This window comes from Xiphophorus hellerii, chromosome 4 (assembly GCF_003331165.1).
Source record: "Xiphophorus hellerii strain 12219 chromosome 4, Xiphophorus_hellerii-4.1, whole genome shotgun sequence".
NCBI lineage: Eukaryota > Metazoa > Chordata > Actinopteri > Cyprinodontiformes > Poeciliidae > Xiphophorus > Xiphophorus hellerii.
Window position 1 is genome coordinate 8,988,527 of NC_045675.1, and position 20,842 is coordinate 9,009,368.

A 20,842-nucleotide genomic window follows, 5' to 3' on the forward strand; every position below is an offset into this window, starting at 1 on the left:
GCGAAACCTTTATGAAGATCACCCTGTCTAGATCCTCATTTGACCCGCCCATATGAGACACGACACACCAGCTGCTCACATGTTTAACACTTCCACACTAAGGTTAAAGGGCAGCAGTAGTCTGAAATTGCAATGGCTAGAATGCATATTTTTATTTCTTATTTCAGACCGCAAACCACAAAAACATGTTATTTACTCTATTTGGTATGTTGGTTTCAAAGCTGAAAATTCTTTGGTTTTATTTTTTTTAAAAAGTACTGTTCATTTAATGAGGCAAATCAAATCATGTCTTTCAGATCAGGTTTCATGCAAGGATTATGATTATCTGTGTGACAGTAATAATCTTTAAGAATGAAAATAATATTTTTTAAACGTACTTTTCATATTTTCCACTGTGCTTAGATCCAAATGAATAAGAAGTCAAAACCATTAAACATGTGTAAAGTGGCCATTTGTATTGTTAGTTTTTAATATTGTTGTGCAATAAAAAATAAATTACTTGACTCCGCCTTATACTTTTTTTTTCAGTGCATCTCTACATAATTCTTAAATGAATTTAGTGAATTTCCTCCCAATACAAAGTCTGTATTTTCAGAGTTAATAATGATTAATTCTTTGCTGTTAACTAATGGTACATTTATTTTTACCTGTAAGGGTGTCATACTTCAAAAAGAGTGGCAAGTTCTTCCAGAGATACTCAGCATTTATGGCTAAGGGTCAGTCAGTTGACATTTTTCTGAACTTGCGCTAGTTTGCCACTAGGTGGCAGTGTATAAACTCGTGCACTGGAGCTTATATGCAAGAATGTCCCAGTCAGTCACACACATACAGGGAAATAGTTCAAGCATTACTTTTTTTCTTTTTCTTCAGTTCACCACCATACATGAAACCATTTGTTTTGGAAATACTTTAGATTCTGTTGTTTTCGATGATTTAATTATTAGGAGACTTAAAAACTAACCTCCACATTGAGCTTTTCATAGATGTTTTTATTTAATATGTCATTTAAATTAAAAAAAAGAAAAAAACAAAAAAAAAACAATGATAGTATAAATATTATCCCCATCTGTGTGCCTGGCAACAACACAAATATAGATCCCAGCCCAGCCTTGACTGTCACAGTTCTGATTCTTTTGAAATATTCAGCCCCTACTTCAGTTCATGAGCAAGTTTAGACAAGTACTAAATTTTTCTTTTGTCCTTTTCCAACTCACAAAAACCAACCCACATCAACTTCATTTAAATAGCATGTTCTCTTGCATTTTGGAGGACTTTTCAAAATTGTTTTATCTCATATAGCAGGAAAATTAACATTTCAAATCACTCAAGTCACATTTATTTTACAGGAATTGCATGGACTGCCAATAATTGTAATTTTCTATTTAGAAACCCTATATATATATATATATATATATATAAAAAAAAAAATATATATATATATATATATATATATATATATATATATATATATATATATATATATATATATATATATATATATATATATATATATATATATATATACATACACAAACTGTATATATATATAACATTTTAAAGAGACTCTGCTTAATAAAAAGTTACTGAATTTAAGATTTTTATGTTGTGGTGACAACTGTACCTCTAAATTACTATTACACAAATCAACAAAAACATAAAAATAAAAATCACGACGGAACAGAGATTTCAGTGTAAAAAAAAATGTTTTACTGATAACCTGATACCTAAATCTAATTTGGGGCTTTCGCAGGACTACATCAAGCTGAAACCTCTTTGACAGATCTGGAGTAAGGGAAAAGGGAATAAAGTTATTTCTTATTTAGATTCTTCAGGGTGTGTAGACTGGAGTAGGAAAAATTGTTATTGTTATTATTATTATTGTGACTATTATCATTTCATGACACGACACGGTTGCCTTTTCATGCTAAACAGACAGGAGAAACCCCCCAGCCCCTCTATGCTCCCAGGTGACTGGGACCCAGCACAAAATTCAGAGTGTGGTATCAATTTCTGAACAATAGAGGGCGACAAAAGTTCGACTCTTTTTTATGGCCCTTTGCTTCAACTCACATATCAATGAGATATATTTTAAATGTACCTGGAAAAAAAGTTGCATATTAATAAAATCACATGAATGACATATTTAAAAGCCTGCAAAGTGTTCGTAGTTTAAGGAAGTGAATTGTGGGAAAGTGTTACAAATTTCCGTTTATCACCACAACCATTATAGAAATGCACAAACACAAGTAAACAAAATTCATATGAACACACCAAATCCTGTCTGAACAGCGCTTGTAAATTTTAACCCCCCAAAATAATTAGATAGATAGATAGATAGATAGATAGATAGATAGATAGATAGATAGATAGATAGATAGATAGATAGATAGATAGATAGATAGATAGATAGATAGATAGATAGAGAGATAGATAACAATAGTCTATAATTATTCTTGTCAATTAGAATTAAGTTACTTTGATTTTAAAAAACTGTAGATATAAGGTAATTAAACGCAAATATACCTTACTAATTACTAACAGGAAACGCGGTTTATACAACAAATATCGGCTTTATTTTTAAAAGCTCCACCGGAAGTGCTATTTCTTATTGACTCCCAATTGACTGCGGTCACACACAGACAGGGAATTCGCTGTCAAGAGGGTGGATGCCAAGAGCTGGTGAGCTATGCTTTGATTAAGTTAACATTTTTGGTGTGTTTTATGGAGGCTGTTAGGTTTCTTCACGATGAAAACGACAGACAATAAAGAAGTGCCCCCTGGCCGTCAGCATTTGCTTGTTTTTCTCTCTCGCAGCGCCTACATTCGTGTCGCAGAGGGTTAGCTGATTAGCTAACAGTTGCTGGCTTAGCTTCGTGGCTAGCCTGTTTAGTACCGATGCATTCCCGATGCGTCTATTATCGGACGCACCTCACTCACGCAAGCGTACTTGCGATTTTAGCTACCATCACAAACTTACATTTCCACGGGGAATCGGGAAAGAATCTCCCGCATAATTTTGGATGTAGTTTAAGTTTCTGTGAGTATCGACGATCATTTCTTAGTACCCAAGACCCCACATGATGCCTGCTGATGAAGCGCCTCCGCGGAGGCTAGCGAAGGAGGAGCGGTTGGCGCTCTCGTTTATTTTTGTTGTCACTGGCACACACTGCCTCAGATTTCATCCACATCTTGATTACGTTTAGCCGAAGCAGAGCAGGAAATACGAGAGGATGTGTCCTCCTCAGCAAACGACCGAGAGTTAGTCGTTGTGTCCGATAACGGACCTGGGCGATCTCGGTCTGAAGTTATGTGCCGCTGTCGGCAATGACCAGTCGAGGGAAAAAAAACGAGATGTAGGTTAACGTTATTCAAACGGGTGACAAAGACTGAAGGTTACGTCATGTCGCGGCACATTTTGTTGTCGTGCTGACAGTTTTAGTCGGCTGATGGTGGGGGGGAAACTGAATTCGGGTGATCGTTTTTTTTCTATCAGATGGGGGTTGGAGGTTGTGTGTGTCCACCGGGAGAGTGTCAACGGACCCAGCCGTGGACGGACCGTGTGTGTAGGCCTCGGCGTTCCGCTGTCACTGCCTCTTCAAACGGTTGTCCCAATGATGCACTGATACCGCAGCAGCCTTCCCGGCGACACTGCATTTAGGGCGTTAAAATGCCTTATTAATAGCTGCGACATAGTCTTCCCATGACTGGTGCCATGTCATCCCAGAGAGTTTCGGTGAAACCGGCTTGGAGCGCTTGAGGGGATTCTCTCACATCGTCCTGCTAAATAATGATGTTGTCGCAAAAGAAACGTTGGAATTTGAACAAGTTTAACAAAATAGTTGGTCTTGTGCTTAGCTGAAGATTTAGGATTAAGCCGAAGCATTAGGTGGCGTTGTCGCGGGAGTGCCCTTGCTGGTTTAAGTCACATGTAGAGAGCAGCAGTACCTTACAGGTGTTGAAATATGCGCCGATATCATAGATATCTGGAATGTGCCCCACAACGCTTAGGGACTTTTTTGGGGGCTGTTTTTCACATATTCCAACTGCGAAGAATAATGCAGAGCATGTCTTAGAAATTTGCAAATAGTGTTAGTTCTGCATTTGAAGCAGTTGCATATGCGGATAAAATTATTTGTGGAGTTGTAGAATCTACTTCAGTTTTTCTTCACACCATGTGGGGTGTGGTTGAAGTGGAGTTATTGAAAATCCACCAGTTGTTACAGACTATGCATGGGCCAGTATCAAAGTATTCCAAGGTTTCAAAACTTAAAATTTTCTGTGGAACATTTTCTATGGCATAATAAAGTGCATTTAATGAGATGCCAAACTGACAAAAGTTTTTTCTCCAACTGTGTGGACTTTCTGATTAGTTGGCTGAAAAAATGAGAAAGTTTGTTGTTTTAAAATATTTCCAGTTGCAAAATAACACAGACCCCCACCCATCACGTCTTATTTTTAGGGTAAAAGCCTTGGTTAGTGGACTGATTAACCATTTGGAGATTAGAGCTACTGTTTTAGTAACTTGTGATGCAGTCAATAGGACTTGTAAACTGGGTTCATGTGACAATTTGGAGTTAAATAATCTTCTCTGTATGAGGTGAGATTTCTCACTTGCAGAATTGAAAATGAATTCTGATTTGTGTGATTTCACTTTATATCTTATGTACTACTTAACTAACGAATGATTGCCGCCATCACCATTTTGTTTTTATGAAACTAATTTTCTTTGTACTTTTGGGTTTTTAGTAAGTTTTTTTTTCTTAGTTTTCACTCTAGTTTTGTATTTGCACTTTAAACATTGCATAATAGTTTGTTTTTGTATAACAAAAAGTCTACCAACGTCATACATGTATTGCTAGTAAAGTCTCTAGATGTTAAATGTTGGTTTTTGTACTTGTTGCCCTTTGAAGAGCAGAACTGAAAAAAAGTGTAATATTCTGAGCAATAAGCTTATTCATTTCAAAACTGCTAAATTTAGAAAATATTTATTTGTTTTTATCCAAGCTTTTGTATCAATTATAAAAAACAAATGTCATTGATGACATTATCCTAATCATAAACATGCTTGTTGTAGAAAGAATAATTGTCGCTTTTCTGCTTTAAATTAAAACAGCAATGTCCAGTTAGCACATTTTTTATTGTAAACATTTGTTTCAATACAGTAATTTTTCTTTTTGAGGTAATTATAACACAAGAATCTTGTTTAAGCCAATACCTTAAATCTAGACCTAGGAGCTTTCTTGTGATTGTACATGTTGCAGATTTTTCTTTTTTAGTTGTTTTAAGGAAATTTTAGTTATTTCAAGCAGCTATGATTTTCTAACATATATTGAAGAATTGATTTAGTTAACATTTTTATAATTGAAAGAATATATTCATGCATGGAGAGAATAACGGCACACAGAAAGGCCCTGGCAGGGATCTGATTCCTGGACTTTCTTGCTGTAATTCGCCAGTGCTAACTGTGCCACCATGCAGATACTCCAGCTTCCTCCCACTGTCAAAAAGTAAATGACTGTGAGGTTGCCTGGTCAGTCTAAGGCCTGTTATAACGTTTCTGCTTTTAGACTAAATTTAGTTTAATACTATATTAACCGTAAGTCAGTTGTAGTTTTAATTGATGCCGAAAGGAAACACCTAGATTTAGCATGAGATAAAACTGTTAAAGATTTCCTTGTTTTTGTTGGGTTTGGAAAGCTGGTGCACCTCCATAAAAGCCACGAGCGTACTGCTTGTGTTGACATCTGGCTTAGTTGTGTCGTCATGGAAGTTCGTGCTTGGCTCTGTAAAATTCCTGTCTCTGCTTAAGCTCAGTGTGTTTGGTGGCACAGTCATCTGAAAGGTTAGGCCAGCGTTAGCTATTGGAGTGCTGCTCAGCCTCATGTTTTTCCACCAGCATGTGATACGACTGGAAGTGACACTTTTCCTCAGTCTTATATTCAATCCGGATGCATGTGTGAGGAAGTCCACATAGAGTCACAAGATTACTGTTTGCGCTTGCCTCGGGTGGAGTTCCAGGGATGCTTCCTTAAACAAAGGAGCTTTCTAGTGTTATTGTTTGTGCACGGTTTAAGATTATACAGGTGACTTCTGCAGTGGGAGATGGAGTGGGGACGGGGGGTAAATCAGGTTATGTTGGTATTTTGAATTCCTTAGCAGTACTAAATCAAGTGTTCCAGATTTGGTTTTCTAACTTTTGCCAATCTTTTTACCAACAAGAAAATGACTTCTTCCAGAAAACACTGTTTTAAAGGAAGCATTGTTTTATTAAGACATCTCAGAAAATTTGAATATTGTGAAAAAGTTAAATACAGGAAACAGATGGTGTTACACCCTAATCAGGTAGCTAACTCCAGACATCTGTAAAGGTTTCCTGAGCCTCTAAATTGTCTCTCAGTCTGGGTCAGTAGGCTACACAACCATGGGGAAGACTGCTGATTTAGCAAATGTCCAGAAAATGGTCAATGCTACCTTCCACAAGGAGGGTAAGCCACAAAAAGTAATTGTTAAAAAAGCTGGTTGTTCAAAGAACATAAAAGGTTGATGGAAGAAAGTGTTGCAGGAATAGGAAAATTCAAGAATTTGGGGGAGCTTCTAAGGCATGGACTGAGGTTGGAGTCTGTACATCAAGAACCACGACGAACAGACGAATCCCACACATCGGCTACTAAGGAAAGAAGAGAATTCGACTACTGGTTTGTGGTCCATATTACTCTTTTAGGATGAAAATAAGTTATGAGGAAGTCTTGAGAAAAAGTTCTTCCATGTTGCCTGTAGTTCAGTGTGAAATATCCACAGTCCCTGATGGTTTGGGGTGCCATGTCATCTGCTGCTGTTGATAACGTGATGATGTGTTTTTCTTAAAGTCCACAATCACAGCAGACATCTACCAGGAAATATTACAGCACTTAATACTTCCTTCTGCTACAAGCTTTATGGATATGATTTCATTTTCTAGCAGGACTTTGCACCTGCCCACACTGTCAAAGGAACCAAAAGCTGGTTCAATGGCCATGGTGTTGTTGACTGTGATTCATTGGACAGTGAACTGGCCTGATCTGTCAAGAGGAAGATGAGACACGAGAACCAACGATGCAGATGATCCGAAGGTTGCTATCAAAGCAACCTGGGCGTCAATTACACCGAACCACAGACTGATCACCTCCATGTCACGCCGCATTGATACACTAATTCATGCAAAAGGAGCCTCAACCAAGTATTGAGTGCATAGAAATAAACATGCTATTCAGAAGCAGGAGGTCTGGAGTTTGACTGTGCTACTCTAGCATACAAATATGGTTTATTTTAAACCCTTCTATTGTAGCTTTGGCTGTATGTTTAGGATCTAAAGGGGCTTTAGTTCCACCTTAAACTGTAATTTGAAAGTTGGTATGGGGGTGAAGGTGTGTTCAGGGTGATGTGGAGTGTTGTCTTTCTCTGTGTTGTGCCCCATACATGGTTGGAATCATAAAAGCTGACCTGTGGAGTGCATGACTGAAGGTTGTCAAACCTGAGCCCTAGGTCTCTGCAGTCCCTCCATGGGCCTTTTGGCTGCAGCTTTGGTTAATGCTCTCTAAACCTCCCTACTCCTTCACATAACAAGGATTTTCCAAGGCATAAAGAAGACACTAGTCCACACAGTGAAGCAGCAAGAGGGTTTATAGATAAGGTGGGGGGGGGGGGGGGGGGGGGGAAAGAAGGCTTGTGGCCTGGGAAATCTCCCTCTCATCTCCTGGGAGACCGATTCAGTGTTAGCTTGTGGTCGGCTATTTGCCCCGCAGTCAAATGTTCTCTGAGAAATGCGTGACTGCTCGTTCATCGGAGATGACCGAATACTGCAGAACAAAAATCAGGGCTGCTCTCAGAGAATGTGATGCTTATCTTTATTAACCCCTGCAGTAAACACTGCGGCGTTTATGCTTTTTCTTGAGCATATTTGAGTTCGGGCTCAGCAAAAGTCAATGGAGCTTATAAATTCCTTAGTCTTTAGTGACTCACTAGGCTTTTAAGAAAGTGTAAGAATACATCTGCAGTCTAGTTTTGTGCTGGTTAAAAATATAGCTCCCTGGTGGCTGGAATGCAACACGAATTGTAACTCCAGAATATAGCCTGCTCGATATAGGCTGAGGGAAGCATTTTCATCCCCATAGGCTACCACCAGACTTTCATGAATGGATTTGACGTCAGAGCCTTTCATCACAGCTCTCACTTGTTGAAATCCACTGGTTGAGCATGCTAAGCACACTCTATTGTACACCGCTATTTAGAGAGGATATCAGAGATTATTCTGTTTGCTCACTGGTAAATGCTGAAAGGCGTTTATGCTTTATTCAAATATTCAGCTTGATTCAAATCTGATGAGACGTTATCAGGTGGTTTTCCTTTGTGCCCCTGTCAATTGTACTACATACTATTCCTTGCTAGTCTATTGTTATTTACTAAATAAAAGCTGAATATGTTCAACAGATAGACTTGTTTTAGTATGTGCATTGGTCTTTTGCAGCACTACAAACAGTTTCACTCTTGATTTTGTCTGTAGTTTACCAAAAAAAAAGAAGGTTGAGCTTCATTAAAAGCAAGTGGAACGGGTTTGGGATCAGAGAGCTTCAAGAAATATATTTTTAGTTCTAAACTGCAAGACAAATATCAGATAAAAGCAGAATTTGTTGTTTGAGTAAAACCAAATCTGGACAAGAAGCGTCGAAACCAAAATCCAGAATAAACACAACGCTGACTACAAAAAAATCAATTCTTGTTTAATATTTTATAGCAGCCAAGGCCTTTTCCTTCTTGTCTTCTCACAAAGTTGTGCAGCTGCATGTACAAGTCTGTTTTTTTTTTCTATGTGCTGGTATGAGGAGACTGGACCTGCCACAATACACTCCTTGTGTTTTGTGGGCAAGAAGGAGCCTGGCTCCACTCCTGTCACACAGTTGCTCACGGCACTTGTCCTGTCATTTGGACTGACCCCCTTGACCTGTCTGCTGATTGTCAGACTTTACTGTGACCTTTTTTGTGCTCCAAATTCCTTCAGTAAAGCTTCTCCTGCCAAATATCCCCATCTTTCTGCCTTTTCTTTCCAAACCTAGTTACTACATTGATGCATATTTGTTCTGATGTTGATACTTTGCAGCAAGGTTTCACACTTAATGTTTCTTCTTCACTGCTTTTTTGTGTTTGTTTGAATCCACATGAAGAGGCTTCTGGGGAATTGCATTCCTTTGCTTCATTGACAACAGATGTAGAGGAGAACTTCTTTTTTTTTACTTTGAACTGAACCTTTTGCAGCATCTAAAAACAGTGCAGTGTGGATTCTATGGCAGCTGTTTTGCCCGTGAAGGCCAAAATAGACTTCATGAGAGAGCTAATGTTGGGCCTGTGGTTAAATCATCTGAGGGCTTGTGTTTGCCTCACAGTGGCAGATGGATAAGAAGCTGTCAGCATTTGTAACAGCTGCCCCATCTCCACCTATGAGGCCACCTTCTTGTGATTTAACAGTCGTACATAAGCTTGGAGCTGAGGAGCATTTCTAGTCCTGGAAAAACTAGGTTAACAGGTCTCTGATGTCTTTAGGGGTCTCGATGAGTCATACCTGACAAGCAACTCTTAATAAGCAACTCAGCACCGTTTTTAAACCTCATTTAAAACAACAGGGTTTTAAAACCTACATTTCAACAAACAAGGGGTGCAGAAATTTAAGAAGTATTGTGATACAATTTCATGGTGTTTAATAATCTGACAGGTTGCAGCTGACAAATTGATCTTTTACAGTTATAGACGTTACAATATTTAACATATTTGGCTACTGTCCAGATTTAGACTCTTTGACTTTAGTTTTGTGCTGATTTCTATCCTTCATTATTGGAAACAATATTAGCGACTTCCTTCTTCATTAAATGGGAGAAAATTTTGACTAATCTTTAATATTAAGGATACAATGACTGATCGTATTAGATGGCACTTAAGCCTGTTGCAATTAATCAATTAAAATTAAAATGAGCTCAACTTCCATTGTGATTATTCATATCTTTGGAGATCAATTTTGTTTGCTGAGACATTATAATCCATCTTACTTATGGTTTCGGTTGTGTGTGCTTTTTATTTGCATTATGTCATTATCAATATGTTACTTGAAGATGGTCTCAAAGCAACAATTTTAACTTCTAGGGATATTTGTTGTCATAACAGGCCTAGAGATACTGAAATCAGTGTCTCCGTTCTCAGCATACGTACTAAAAGAGATGATGTACTGTAGTTCTCCATGATCTGATCATCCCTGAGGAATCCCTGATCATTGTTTGTTCAGATTTATAATCATTAGATAATAGAAAGTAGTCCCGATCGATGAGGAGAAAATTTGCAAATCATTTTTGATGAGTTAATTAGTGCACATCTAATTTGATCAGTTTTTGTCAGGCAGTCTTAGTTAGGACCAAGCCTTTCGGTGCCCTCAGACATTTCTGAAGCTTGTTGCTAGACTTGCACTACTTTAAGCAGACACCTATATGTTTAAGCAGGAGGAAATCATTCTTGGTACAGGGTTTACTACATATTTATATCCATATCCAATGTCACTCTATGCTTGACGTTTTTGTTGGTGGCGACAGGGAGCTGGCTGAAGGAAACCTAACCCCCCTTCCTGTTGAAGTCGAACAGCTGACATGTACGTTGGTGAGTGGGGGAAATAGTGCTAACATTAGCCCCAAGCAGGTCCAGTTCAAGGAGGGATGTTGAAGTGGGCTGGCAATGCTCCAGTGCATCCACAGAGACGCTGCCATCACGCATGTTTGTTTGGGTGTGAGCTCTGCAACAGGAGGCTGGCAGACAGCAGAGCAATTCTGAGAAGCCAAGAGGCTTCATTAATATTGATACCATGTCTTCTTGTTAAGGGATAACCTCTGCTAACGAGGTTTTGTATTAATGCCGGAAATGTAGACCACTGACACTCTCTAATAAGGTTACCTACAGGAAGTATAGAGTTCTCTTCACAACAGAAATCTTGCTGTGTTCAAGCTTAATGGACTGTGGCTTAGATTGTTAAAGCTGTGAACCATGTAATAAAACTGGGTGTGTATTTTTATTTTTTTTTAAGATTAGCTAACATTGTTAGCTGAAGATTGTTTGCCACATGTTAGTGGTTTGTGTTTCTGTGACAATGAAGGGGCTGAAACTCTGAACATTTCATGATGATTTGTTTTCCCCTTTTGAACAAACACGTGTCTCAGGGTTACCTGCTTTGATTGATCTTCAGCAATGGCTCAGGTGACAGGTGCTTTAACAGCCTTTCAAATTTATGAGTTGTTGTTGTTGGGAATTGTTTTATTTATATTTTCTTACCAAGTGTGTTGTGTGTTATCTCTCTGTGTTTGATGGTTTGAATTTTTTTATTTTTCCTTGTTGTAAGATTATCCTCTCATGGTGGAGGTGACACTACTGTATCATCAAAACCATTTGTTAGATTAAACCAATCATATAAATGTACGTTAATGTTTGACAACAGGAATAACTTATCTTTTATTTATTATTTGCTTGATATAATTTTTTATCTGGGGAATGTGTAAAATATAGAGTTCATTGCTCTTGGCTCTCTCTGCTCTGGTTTACTGTTTACCTTGCGAAGGCTAATATCCTATTAACTATGTCAACCAGCAGGCATTGTGGGGCACCTTGCAGATTCTGGCTGTGCCTGTAATCCTAGGGATTAAGAGGCCTGCACTCTTGCACCAGATAGCTTCCCTGAGTCTCAGAATAAACTTCTTAGTAATTGTACCTAAATTGCTAATCCTTTAAGTTGAATTGTCAACCACCTTAATAATAGCTCATTAATTTTTGTCAATGTCCTGGCAGGAAAATAAAAATCCAGATTTTGCAGCTACTGCAATCAGTTTTAAGTGTTTATTATGTAGATATGTTGGTTTTAATTATGTGAATGTTTTAAATCTTTTAGCTGTTTGTTTGTTTTATCTATAGAGTATCTTTCAGCTTTGATAAAGCTGAAAGATACTGAAAGATACTTCCAGTAGAAATCTGGTGGTAATATTCTCAGTTTTTTTTAAAAATAGTCAGAATTTTCTTCTGTTTGACACCTTGGTATGCCTTTACAGTATTATCCATCACACACTCATTTCCTTGTTTGGATCATCAGTTTAAAGATGTCTAGTTTTAATAAATAATTTTAGGATATAATGAAAAGGATATTGCTGTAGTACAGCTGCAATATAGGTAGATTGGGAAAGGTCCTCTGAATACATAAAAAACACATCGTAACCTGAAGCATTGCATTCATTTGATATCTGATCTACGTTTTGTCAAAATATATAATGGCACTAATGTGGCCTGTTGGATCAGCACATCCTGTGTATTTGGATAATGAATCACAGGCAGACCAAAACAACAATAATGCTGCTCGCATCAGGGTTAATTGTGTCTGTAACTGACGTATCCTGAAAGGAACTTTCAGAAATAATAATTGGGATGCAAAGCAACACTTACGCAGTGTTACAATAAAAAACATGTTGTCCCATCCATTCAAAAGGTCAGTGGTTTCCCTCGGCGCTGGTCCCAGACAGATAAGGGTGGCCTGATTTTTTTTTTTTTTTTTTTTTGCTTGCCATAGCCCCTGTTTGTAAAAGGAAGTGAGGTTTAGAGGTCAGGAGCATTCTGGTGGAGATGTGTAATGGAAGCTGTTGCACATGTGGGACGACCACACAGCTGCTTAGCTCACAGTAACGGCACATTGGATGGTGTTATCAAATTGGGGTGGTGTTCTCTTTCCGCAAGTTGCTTTTTCTAACTTGTACCCAAACATGGGAGCTCCAAGCATGGCGTCTGAAGATAATGGTCTGTTTTCCACTGAGTGAGAAGCCCTGGTGTTTGGTGACTGGATGGTTTGCAGTTCCGTTAACTAATATTTTAGTATGACTAAGAGTGAAATATCTGCAGTATAGAGAAAAAGAACAGCATTGAAAAAAAGCTTTTGGTTCAGAAAATCTTTCATCACTCATACAAACCACAAATTTGCTACAAGTAGTTTTTTGTTGTTTGATTTGAGTTACATTTCTTTAAAAAGTACAGAGATTGAACTCCCTTTGGTATTGACAGTATAAAGTAGTATATTTCTAATCAAGTGAAGAGGCCAGAGTGAGATGGATGAGTGAGAATGGGAGTATTGTGACTCCCACTATGTAAAACTCAAAGACCCCACAGTGATTTCCAACAATGGTGTCTTGCAGGAATGTCTCTGCAGCTGCTTTCTGCTAAATCAGACACTGCTTGAAAGTTTTTTTTTTCTTGCAGAGATGCAAAAAGATGTTAGTAATCGTCTAGAAATGCACAACATTAAAACCACAGCTGTAATAAGATATTACTGCAGAGCTCAGAAAATTAGGACTTAATCCTTTCTGTTGTATACCTCATTGTTTATTAAAGCAAAACTATAGAATTTACATTATATTGCAATAGATTAGAATTATTTGTTGTGGTTCTCTATAGGAAGTTGTTGTATTGTGAAGTTAGATATAAAATGTTGAATGATTGGTGGCCAACAATGTGATGAAATATGAGAAGTGTGTTTTGTCTTACAGCAAAAAAAGGGAACAAAACTCTTGCAAAATAGATGAAAATGGATGACTGTATTGTTATTGAAATAAAGAGTTTCCATCCATGTCAGACTTTTATCTCAGTTCTGTTTTTCTAAAAGTATTTTTTCATACAGGCTGTCCATAAATCATATTTACAAGTGTGTTTTCCGACTCATAATTGTGATTACATAATTAATATTTCTTATTACTTTGAAAATGACCTTTCGAATGTATGAGGTTTTTTTTAATGCACCAGTGAAGCAGATGACATGAAGCTCATCCTTCCTCTCTGACTTGATGCTAACCCTATCTTTTGTTGCTCTGCCTTTTCCTCCCTCAGGAGATGACCTAGAGGCCTTACAGATACATTTGTGCTTTCATCGCTCTAATCTGCATCCGCAGAAAACGGCAAGATCTGGAAGCACACTTGTTTCCTCCGTGGGTAATATCTACCTCAGCCAGCAGACGGGGAACACACCGGGACGCTGCTGGGAGACTTCAGACAGGCAGACAGAGCCAACAGCTGGCCGCGCGCTCACTGCCTGCAGCGTCCTGCTTCGTGAAAAGGATTTGAGACGGACTGGATCTGTCTGCCTTTTTGCTTCCCACTAAAAACAAAACAGTCACATCTTCTGACTCCAGAATTTATTCGCTTTTTTAAGAATTGTCATTTTCCCCTTTGTGCTGTTGACCAGTGTGTCTTTTTCCATGAATGCATTTTTTGCTTTTGGCTTTTAAACGAGTTTTCTACTTTTACTAGTGTAAAGCTGGTATAAGATTATATATGTAAATACATATGTGAATGTTGTATACTGTATTAGAAATATTTTTCCCATTCTGAAGGAAAGTTAATGCACTTTAAAACTCTGCTGTGATACTTTTCCTTCTCTATTATGATAGTTGTTTTTTTTAAGGTGGAAACCGAGAGGCTGGGGTGTGTCTTGTTCTCTAAGCTAGGCATGAAGAATCTGCAGCAGGGCTGCATGTAAACATTTTACTCAGCCTGTCGGCTTTCAATCACACTTTTTTATTTTATTTTTTTTTATTGCCACTTTACAAGGCACACTGAGATGAACCTCTGGCAGGTGGAATTCTTGAGCTGTCTTTCGACTTAACTTGACCAGTTGAAGGACTCTCGGACTCAGAGTGTTTTTGTGAGACTGGCCCAGACTGCTTTCTGTGGAAAACAGACGACGAAAGACAGGAGCTTCCGGTGCTGTTGCACCACCTATGTATTGTTGTAGTGCACAGGAAAGTAAAATGGACTACAAGCGTCGCTTTTTGCTTGGCGGGTCCAAGCAGAAAGTGCAGCAGCACCAGCAGTACCAGATGCCTGAGCTGAGCCGGACCCTGAGCGCCTCTCTGACTTCTTCACCCATGGGCACTGGGGTGGGCATTCCTGGCAGCTGCCACCCACCTGGCTCTGGCACCACGACCGCTGTTGCCGACATCCAGCAAGGCATCTCCAAATATCTGGATGCTCTCAACGTGTTCTGCAGGGCCAGCGCCTTCCTTACAGACCTGTTCAGCAGTGTGTTCAGGAACTCTCACTATTCCAAAGCAGCTATGCAACTGAAGGACGTGCAGGAACACGTCATGGAGGCGGCCAGCAGGCTGACTGCAGCAATAAAGCCTGAGATTGCCAAGATGCTGATGGAGCTGAGTGTCGGGGCCGCTAACTTTAAAGACCAGAACGACTTCAGCCTGCAGGATGTTGAGGTATGTGGGAATAGAGAATCAGAGCCTCAACACAACATTTTGTGCCATATTTTAATTTTATTTATTGATTTAAATGAGAGTACAAATAAATGAACATAGTGAAATCCCTTAAACTTGTCAGACAGGTGGCTAGTATTACATTAAAAAATTTATTTAAAAAAACTCATTAAACCCACACAGACTGAAGACAACAATGCCTAACAACACAATAGTGTTAAATACACAAAGGTTTAATGTTCAGATAAGATGTTTCTTTGTATGTAATTTATAATGAGCCTTTAAAGATAGAATATAAACACCCTTAAAGCCCCTTTGCCAGTCCTAAAAAACAAAAACAAACTCTAAAATGGGTGGAGCAAGTCCTTATAAAAGCTTATTTATATAGCAAACATATTTAAAATGAGTGAATTTTTTAAAAGTTTTTCCAAAATGTTCAAAAGGTGCTATGACAAAGACTTTTAATTAACAGCTTTTAAAGCTTTCTTGAACAGATATTATGTTGTTTTATGATTAAATCGATTTCAGAATGACCAACCGGTTATACAATAATCAACATGTGGAAAAGTATAGAATAAAGATGCAACGCATCAGCATTACAATCTTATTGAGTCTAGAATTGAGGATGAAAAAGTTTGGCAGTCTGGAGCAACATGGGGACATTATGGTAAGAAAAGTGTCAAGAAAATTAATCAGTGGATATGATCATCACAATTCAGCAATACTGCCACAATAACATATTCTTAGTTATAGTACAGCAAAAGTATTAAGTAAAAGACCATCCTGTATGTGATTTAGAGTCTATGTAACAATCAAAGATGTGTCTTGGACAGTTTTTGTTATTAAAATCATTCTTTGGATATCAGCATATCTGCAAATATTTGACAAATCCTTACTATAAAATGTGAACATAGCTGTTTCAAGAACGGAGTCTTGTGGGACCCTATAGGGCAATCAACGGAGAAATACATGATTTCTCCATAACAAGTGAATTTCTTTCTGTTTGACATATAAAATTCAATCCAAAGAATAGAATAGCTTGTTCAGAAAATATAAAATATGTAGGATTAGATAAGAGAACACAGTTATTATATCTATTGCTTTTTGATGTTTCACAAACAATTATGCCAATTTGTGACTATTTTGAAACTGAAAAAAAGAGAACAGATTAGCACCACAAACATGATGTAACTCATTTATTTTTCATCTTCTAGATGTGGTGCAAAGATGCTTAGCCGCCCACTGTCATAAGGCTGGCTCTATGAATCAGTGTTTCCTGGCTCAAACCAGGTTCTCACGCCCAGTGTCAATATCTCTGAGGGTGAGGTGTGAAAAACAAGAGGGATGTGAGAACAGAAGCCACGTTTTGCCAACCTAAAGACTGCACCATATTTCTGCAGTCTTGCATTTGATGATGTGCAGACTGTGAAATATTGTATGAGGGTTACTCAATAGGAGAATAAATAACTTGTTATAACTATTAAAATTTAAAAACAGATTCAAATGTGATACACATATATTTGTTTTTTTTTTTACAATTTCTAACAGTATCTGTAAAAGTGATCCAAGTATAGATATAGTTTTACATTTTACTCTCTAAGCAGGGGCTGCTCTCAAATCAGGAGGAAATTCTCCTGGAAACCCCTGCTTGCGCTTTTGTTCTAGATCTCGGTTATGTTCAACCCACTTAAAGCTCAGGTCACTGGGTTCATGAAGTCAGGTTGGACAACTTATGTTGACACTGTCAAGCCTTGAGCATGGGGTCATTATAGTTTACAACATCAGTCATAGAGGGGCCCCAGCAAAACATCTGGACTAAATGATTGAAAAGCTTAAAGCATTTACCAAGTTTCTTATGCTTCAAGAAGTCAAATTTGAAGTTAACTTCTTGCTAGTAATCTTTTTTTTTTAGTAATGGTTTAAAAAAGTATTTTACATAGAACCTGTTTAATAAAGTCTGTCTATTTTTATGTGGGCACCACACCTACGCTGCGTCTGGAATGACTCTTGGGAAGGATTGCTGTCTGTTGGTTTATCCTATGCTTAATGGAGATTTTAAGGCATGCTGGCGACCTGTGAGACTCTACTCAGTCTTACAGATTAAACTGTTGTGATGGAAATAGAGACTCCAAGTTAAGTGGATTCGCAGGGTGACCCAAGTCCGGAAGCCAGGAGAGATTTTATTTTAAACTAAGACACCACTAAAAACAAGGAAAACTCTCCAAAAAACAAAATAGAATTCAATCTGAAGAATTTAATTCTTTGGATTGATGTATCTTAAGTTAAGGTACATAAATCCGGGCCGACTAACTTTACTTTCTATTTAAAACTCAAAAAACACCTGACTTTGACGAGGGCAATGAAATGTTTAAATAAGTATTGAAGTTATTATATTTTTAGCACACTGTTCAAATTTGAACTGATTTGCACATGAAACGAATACATTAAAGTATTCGTCATATTTATTTCAAAGGGTATTTAAGTTATCATATAACTATTTAAGGATTTCTGTTTTAAATTGTGGTGCTTTTGGCTCTTTATGCGGCTACTGACTGAGCCAAGGCTGTAGATCTGTAGTAATATTTCTCCATCTAGTCTGAAGAAGCCACAAAATGAGAACGGCACTAAGTCTGCATTACTAAAACAAAATAATACAGAACAAAATTATGAGGGATGTGTTGTAATTGTCTCCCTCATAATGAAGGATCTTTAAACAAAACTATGACTTAGCAGCCAACGGGTGGGCAGCAGCAGCCAAGACCGGTGAGGGACTGCAGAACGTCTGTGGATGTGGCTGAGCCCAAAACAGGAAACACTTCTGCACCGCAGTCAGTTAATCTGACTCTCTGTGGTCGTGAATATGCACAGATAAATATTAGAGGAAGGCCAAGTCTGTGAAAGTTTAGACCGCATGACTTGGAACTTGCACTTGGTGTCTGGACCCTGGCATTAATGGGACATTTGTTTCAGCATAGATGGATGGCTCTGCTATTAGTTATAAAAACCTTTGTGGAAACCACTCTGTACATACAATAATATTATGCTAGTAAATGTAAACTTATTTTAAACATGTAAACAAGAACAGTGGATGGAAAGGCAGTTGGCATTTTTGGTATTGCTCCAAAGAAAGAAGCTTGTCACAATGAAATTACTGAACTCTGTGGTTTTGTGATGAGTCATTTTCAACCAACAGTCACCATTCAGTCTTTCGTCCAGTTTTTTGTTTTATAATAACACGTACATGTTGAATAAAGTAGTTTACGCATCATTTGCTACTAACTTAATGCAGGATATAATGCAAGTTTGTGCGTTGCTCATTTATGGAATGTGGTCTGGTAGCTGGATAGACTGTGAGGTCGTCTAAACGAACCAAATAGATTGTTGAGTTTGGGGAGTTGTGGTATGTGAAGCTTTTCCTTCTTTCTTTCCTTCTTTTGCTCATGTCTCCTTCTTTCTTTCTTCTCTTTTTTTCCTCCTTCTATTCCATAAAAAGAATGTGGCTCTCTGGCAGCTCAGAGGAATACTGCTGCCAAATATGCATGAAAAGGTCCTTTTTTTTCTGGTCTGTTTGAGAAACTTCTAAGTTTAAAGCACAGAAATAAAACCAAAGGCAAACACAATCAGAGAGGCATTATGACATCTAAAAACATTCACTCATCCCCATGGGCAGACATATTAGTCTACAGCTTCTGACATCTTTTTTCACAATGTTACTGCCTTCACCTTAATGTGGTGTTCTTAATTTAAACATCAAATCTGTTTATAGAGAGAGACCCAGCAGGGTGTAATTTCCATTGACTAATACTGAAACATTTACTGAGGAACACATTCATAAATAAGTTGCTGTGTGCAACATTTTATAAACTGAAACAGGCCTTTAAATAAGTGCAAACATACTTGGTACACAGATTGGTGCCGTAGCATTTCTGAGCTTACTTGTTTACCCCATTGTAAACCAGGAAAAATAGAAGATTTTTCTACTTTCTTCAGATTAAGTGGAAGCTGTTGGGTTTTACATTGCTGTTTTTTCCCATTAAAATACCAATGAATAGATTGGGAAGTTCAGAATTTTTCTAATTCTACAGTCATGGAGCTGCTGTTTCTGACTGCTTGTTCATTTAGAGCACAGTAAAAACAAAAAACAAAACAAAAAAAAAAACAAAACTGGGGCGTGCCGTGGTGGCGTAGGGCGTAGCGCGACCCGTATTTGGAGGCCTTGAGTCATCGATGCGGCCGTCGTGGGTTCGACTCCCGGACCCGACGACATTTGCCGCATGTCTTCCCCCCTCTCCTTCCCTGTTTCCTGTCAGCCCACTGTCACATAAGGCACACTAGAGCCCACAAAAAAGACCCCCTGGAGGGGTAAAAAAAAACAACAACAAAAAAACTGTATCTTATGTTGTACTCTAAAGCCATTGTAACTTTTCTGTCAAATAGAAGCTATGTGACTTGAAAACCCGGATGACTTGATATCAAAAACCAGATAGAGGCTCTTTGAACAACCTTTAGGTACTCCAGGGTTGTTTTATTTAGGGTTAAATAAATAAATTCATCATTTATTTATAAATGATGAATCTACCTAATGAAGTCTTGATGAAATCTGCACATGTATAATAACTTTCTGTTATGACCATGAAACTGGAGCTCAACTTTTTTCACCCTATTTTTTATCTTCTTAGAGAATCGTAGATTAACGAGGGACATCTCGCATACGTCTTCACTCAGAATATACCCCAAGGTTTCGGAAGATATTTGTCAGGTTTGACATCTATTAAAGACAAATTAAACAAACACAGAAAAGACAAGAGAGTTAGATTATTTTTGTCTCGCGAGGAGAACGGATAGAGATGTGTTTCCAGTCACAAATCTCCAACGGCTCTGAAAACACATTTGTCCGCTCCCCTCTTTTTATTACTTTCGGAGTCCCTATCACAGAGAACACTGCAACTCTAAGGGGTGGGGGCAAAACACTTCATCACTTAGTTGCAGTGCTAATGACAATCACTAACTAAGACACATGGTATCTTGCACTAGATTATTCTGTCCCAGACACAGGGTAAAACAGAGCAAGTTGTACATCTTCACGGCGACGGTTTTATAGCTATCTAGCAAGTCAAGGATGCTGAGCGATAACCCTGTTGAAAACGGTTGTCTCTGCTCTTCCTCAGAGAGGCCTTCTGAGAAAGGAATCAAAGTAATTCAACAACACAGAAACATTCTTTATGCTAAGACGAAACAAAACAAATAAAGGCATATAAGACTAGAACATTATAATTTGTTGTTTCAAATATATTATCAAATATTTGAAACAACAAATATTTGATAATATACAATTTACCTAACAATATTGCATACACTAAAGGAGCAAGTGTTTCATTTCGTCTGGTGTCTGAACAAATGTTCTTTTGTTTTAGTTGAAGATTTTCAGGCGTCCTGTTTTTGATAATCTTAGCACTTTTATTTGGATTAAAAGAAAAAAAAAAACTATCAGATTTAAAGTTTATTGTAACGTATAAAAGTTCTAAAAATGTGCTGAGGAAGGAGAA

At 37.9% G+C, this 20,842-nt stretch overlaps 1 protein-coding gene across 1 annotated transcript in view; it reads left to right on the forward strand.

Moving 5' to 3' along the window:
- Window positions 1–2,610: 2,610 nt before the first annotated feature.
- Window positions 2,611–20,842, forward strand: part of garre1 (granule associated Rac and RHOG effector 1) — a 34,190-nt gene continuing 15,958 nt past the window's right edge. Inside the window, exons 1-2 of the mRNA XM_032561539.1 lie at window positions 2,611–2,679; window positions 13,921–15,299. Of these exons, the coding sequence (XP_032417430.1) occupies window positions 14,811–15,299 (489 nt within the window). The 5' untranslated portion in view covers window positions 2,611–2,679; window positions 13,921–14,810. The remainder of the gene's footprint in view (window positions 2,680–13,920; window positions 15,300–20,842) is intronic.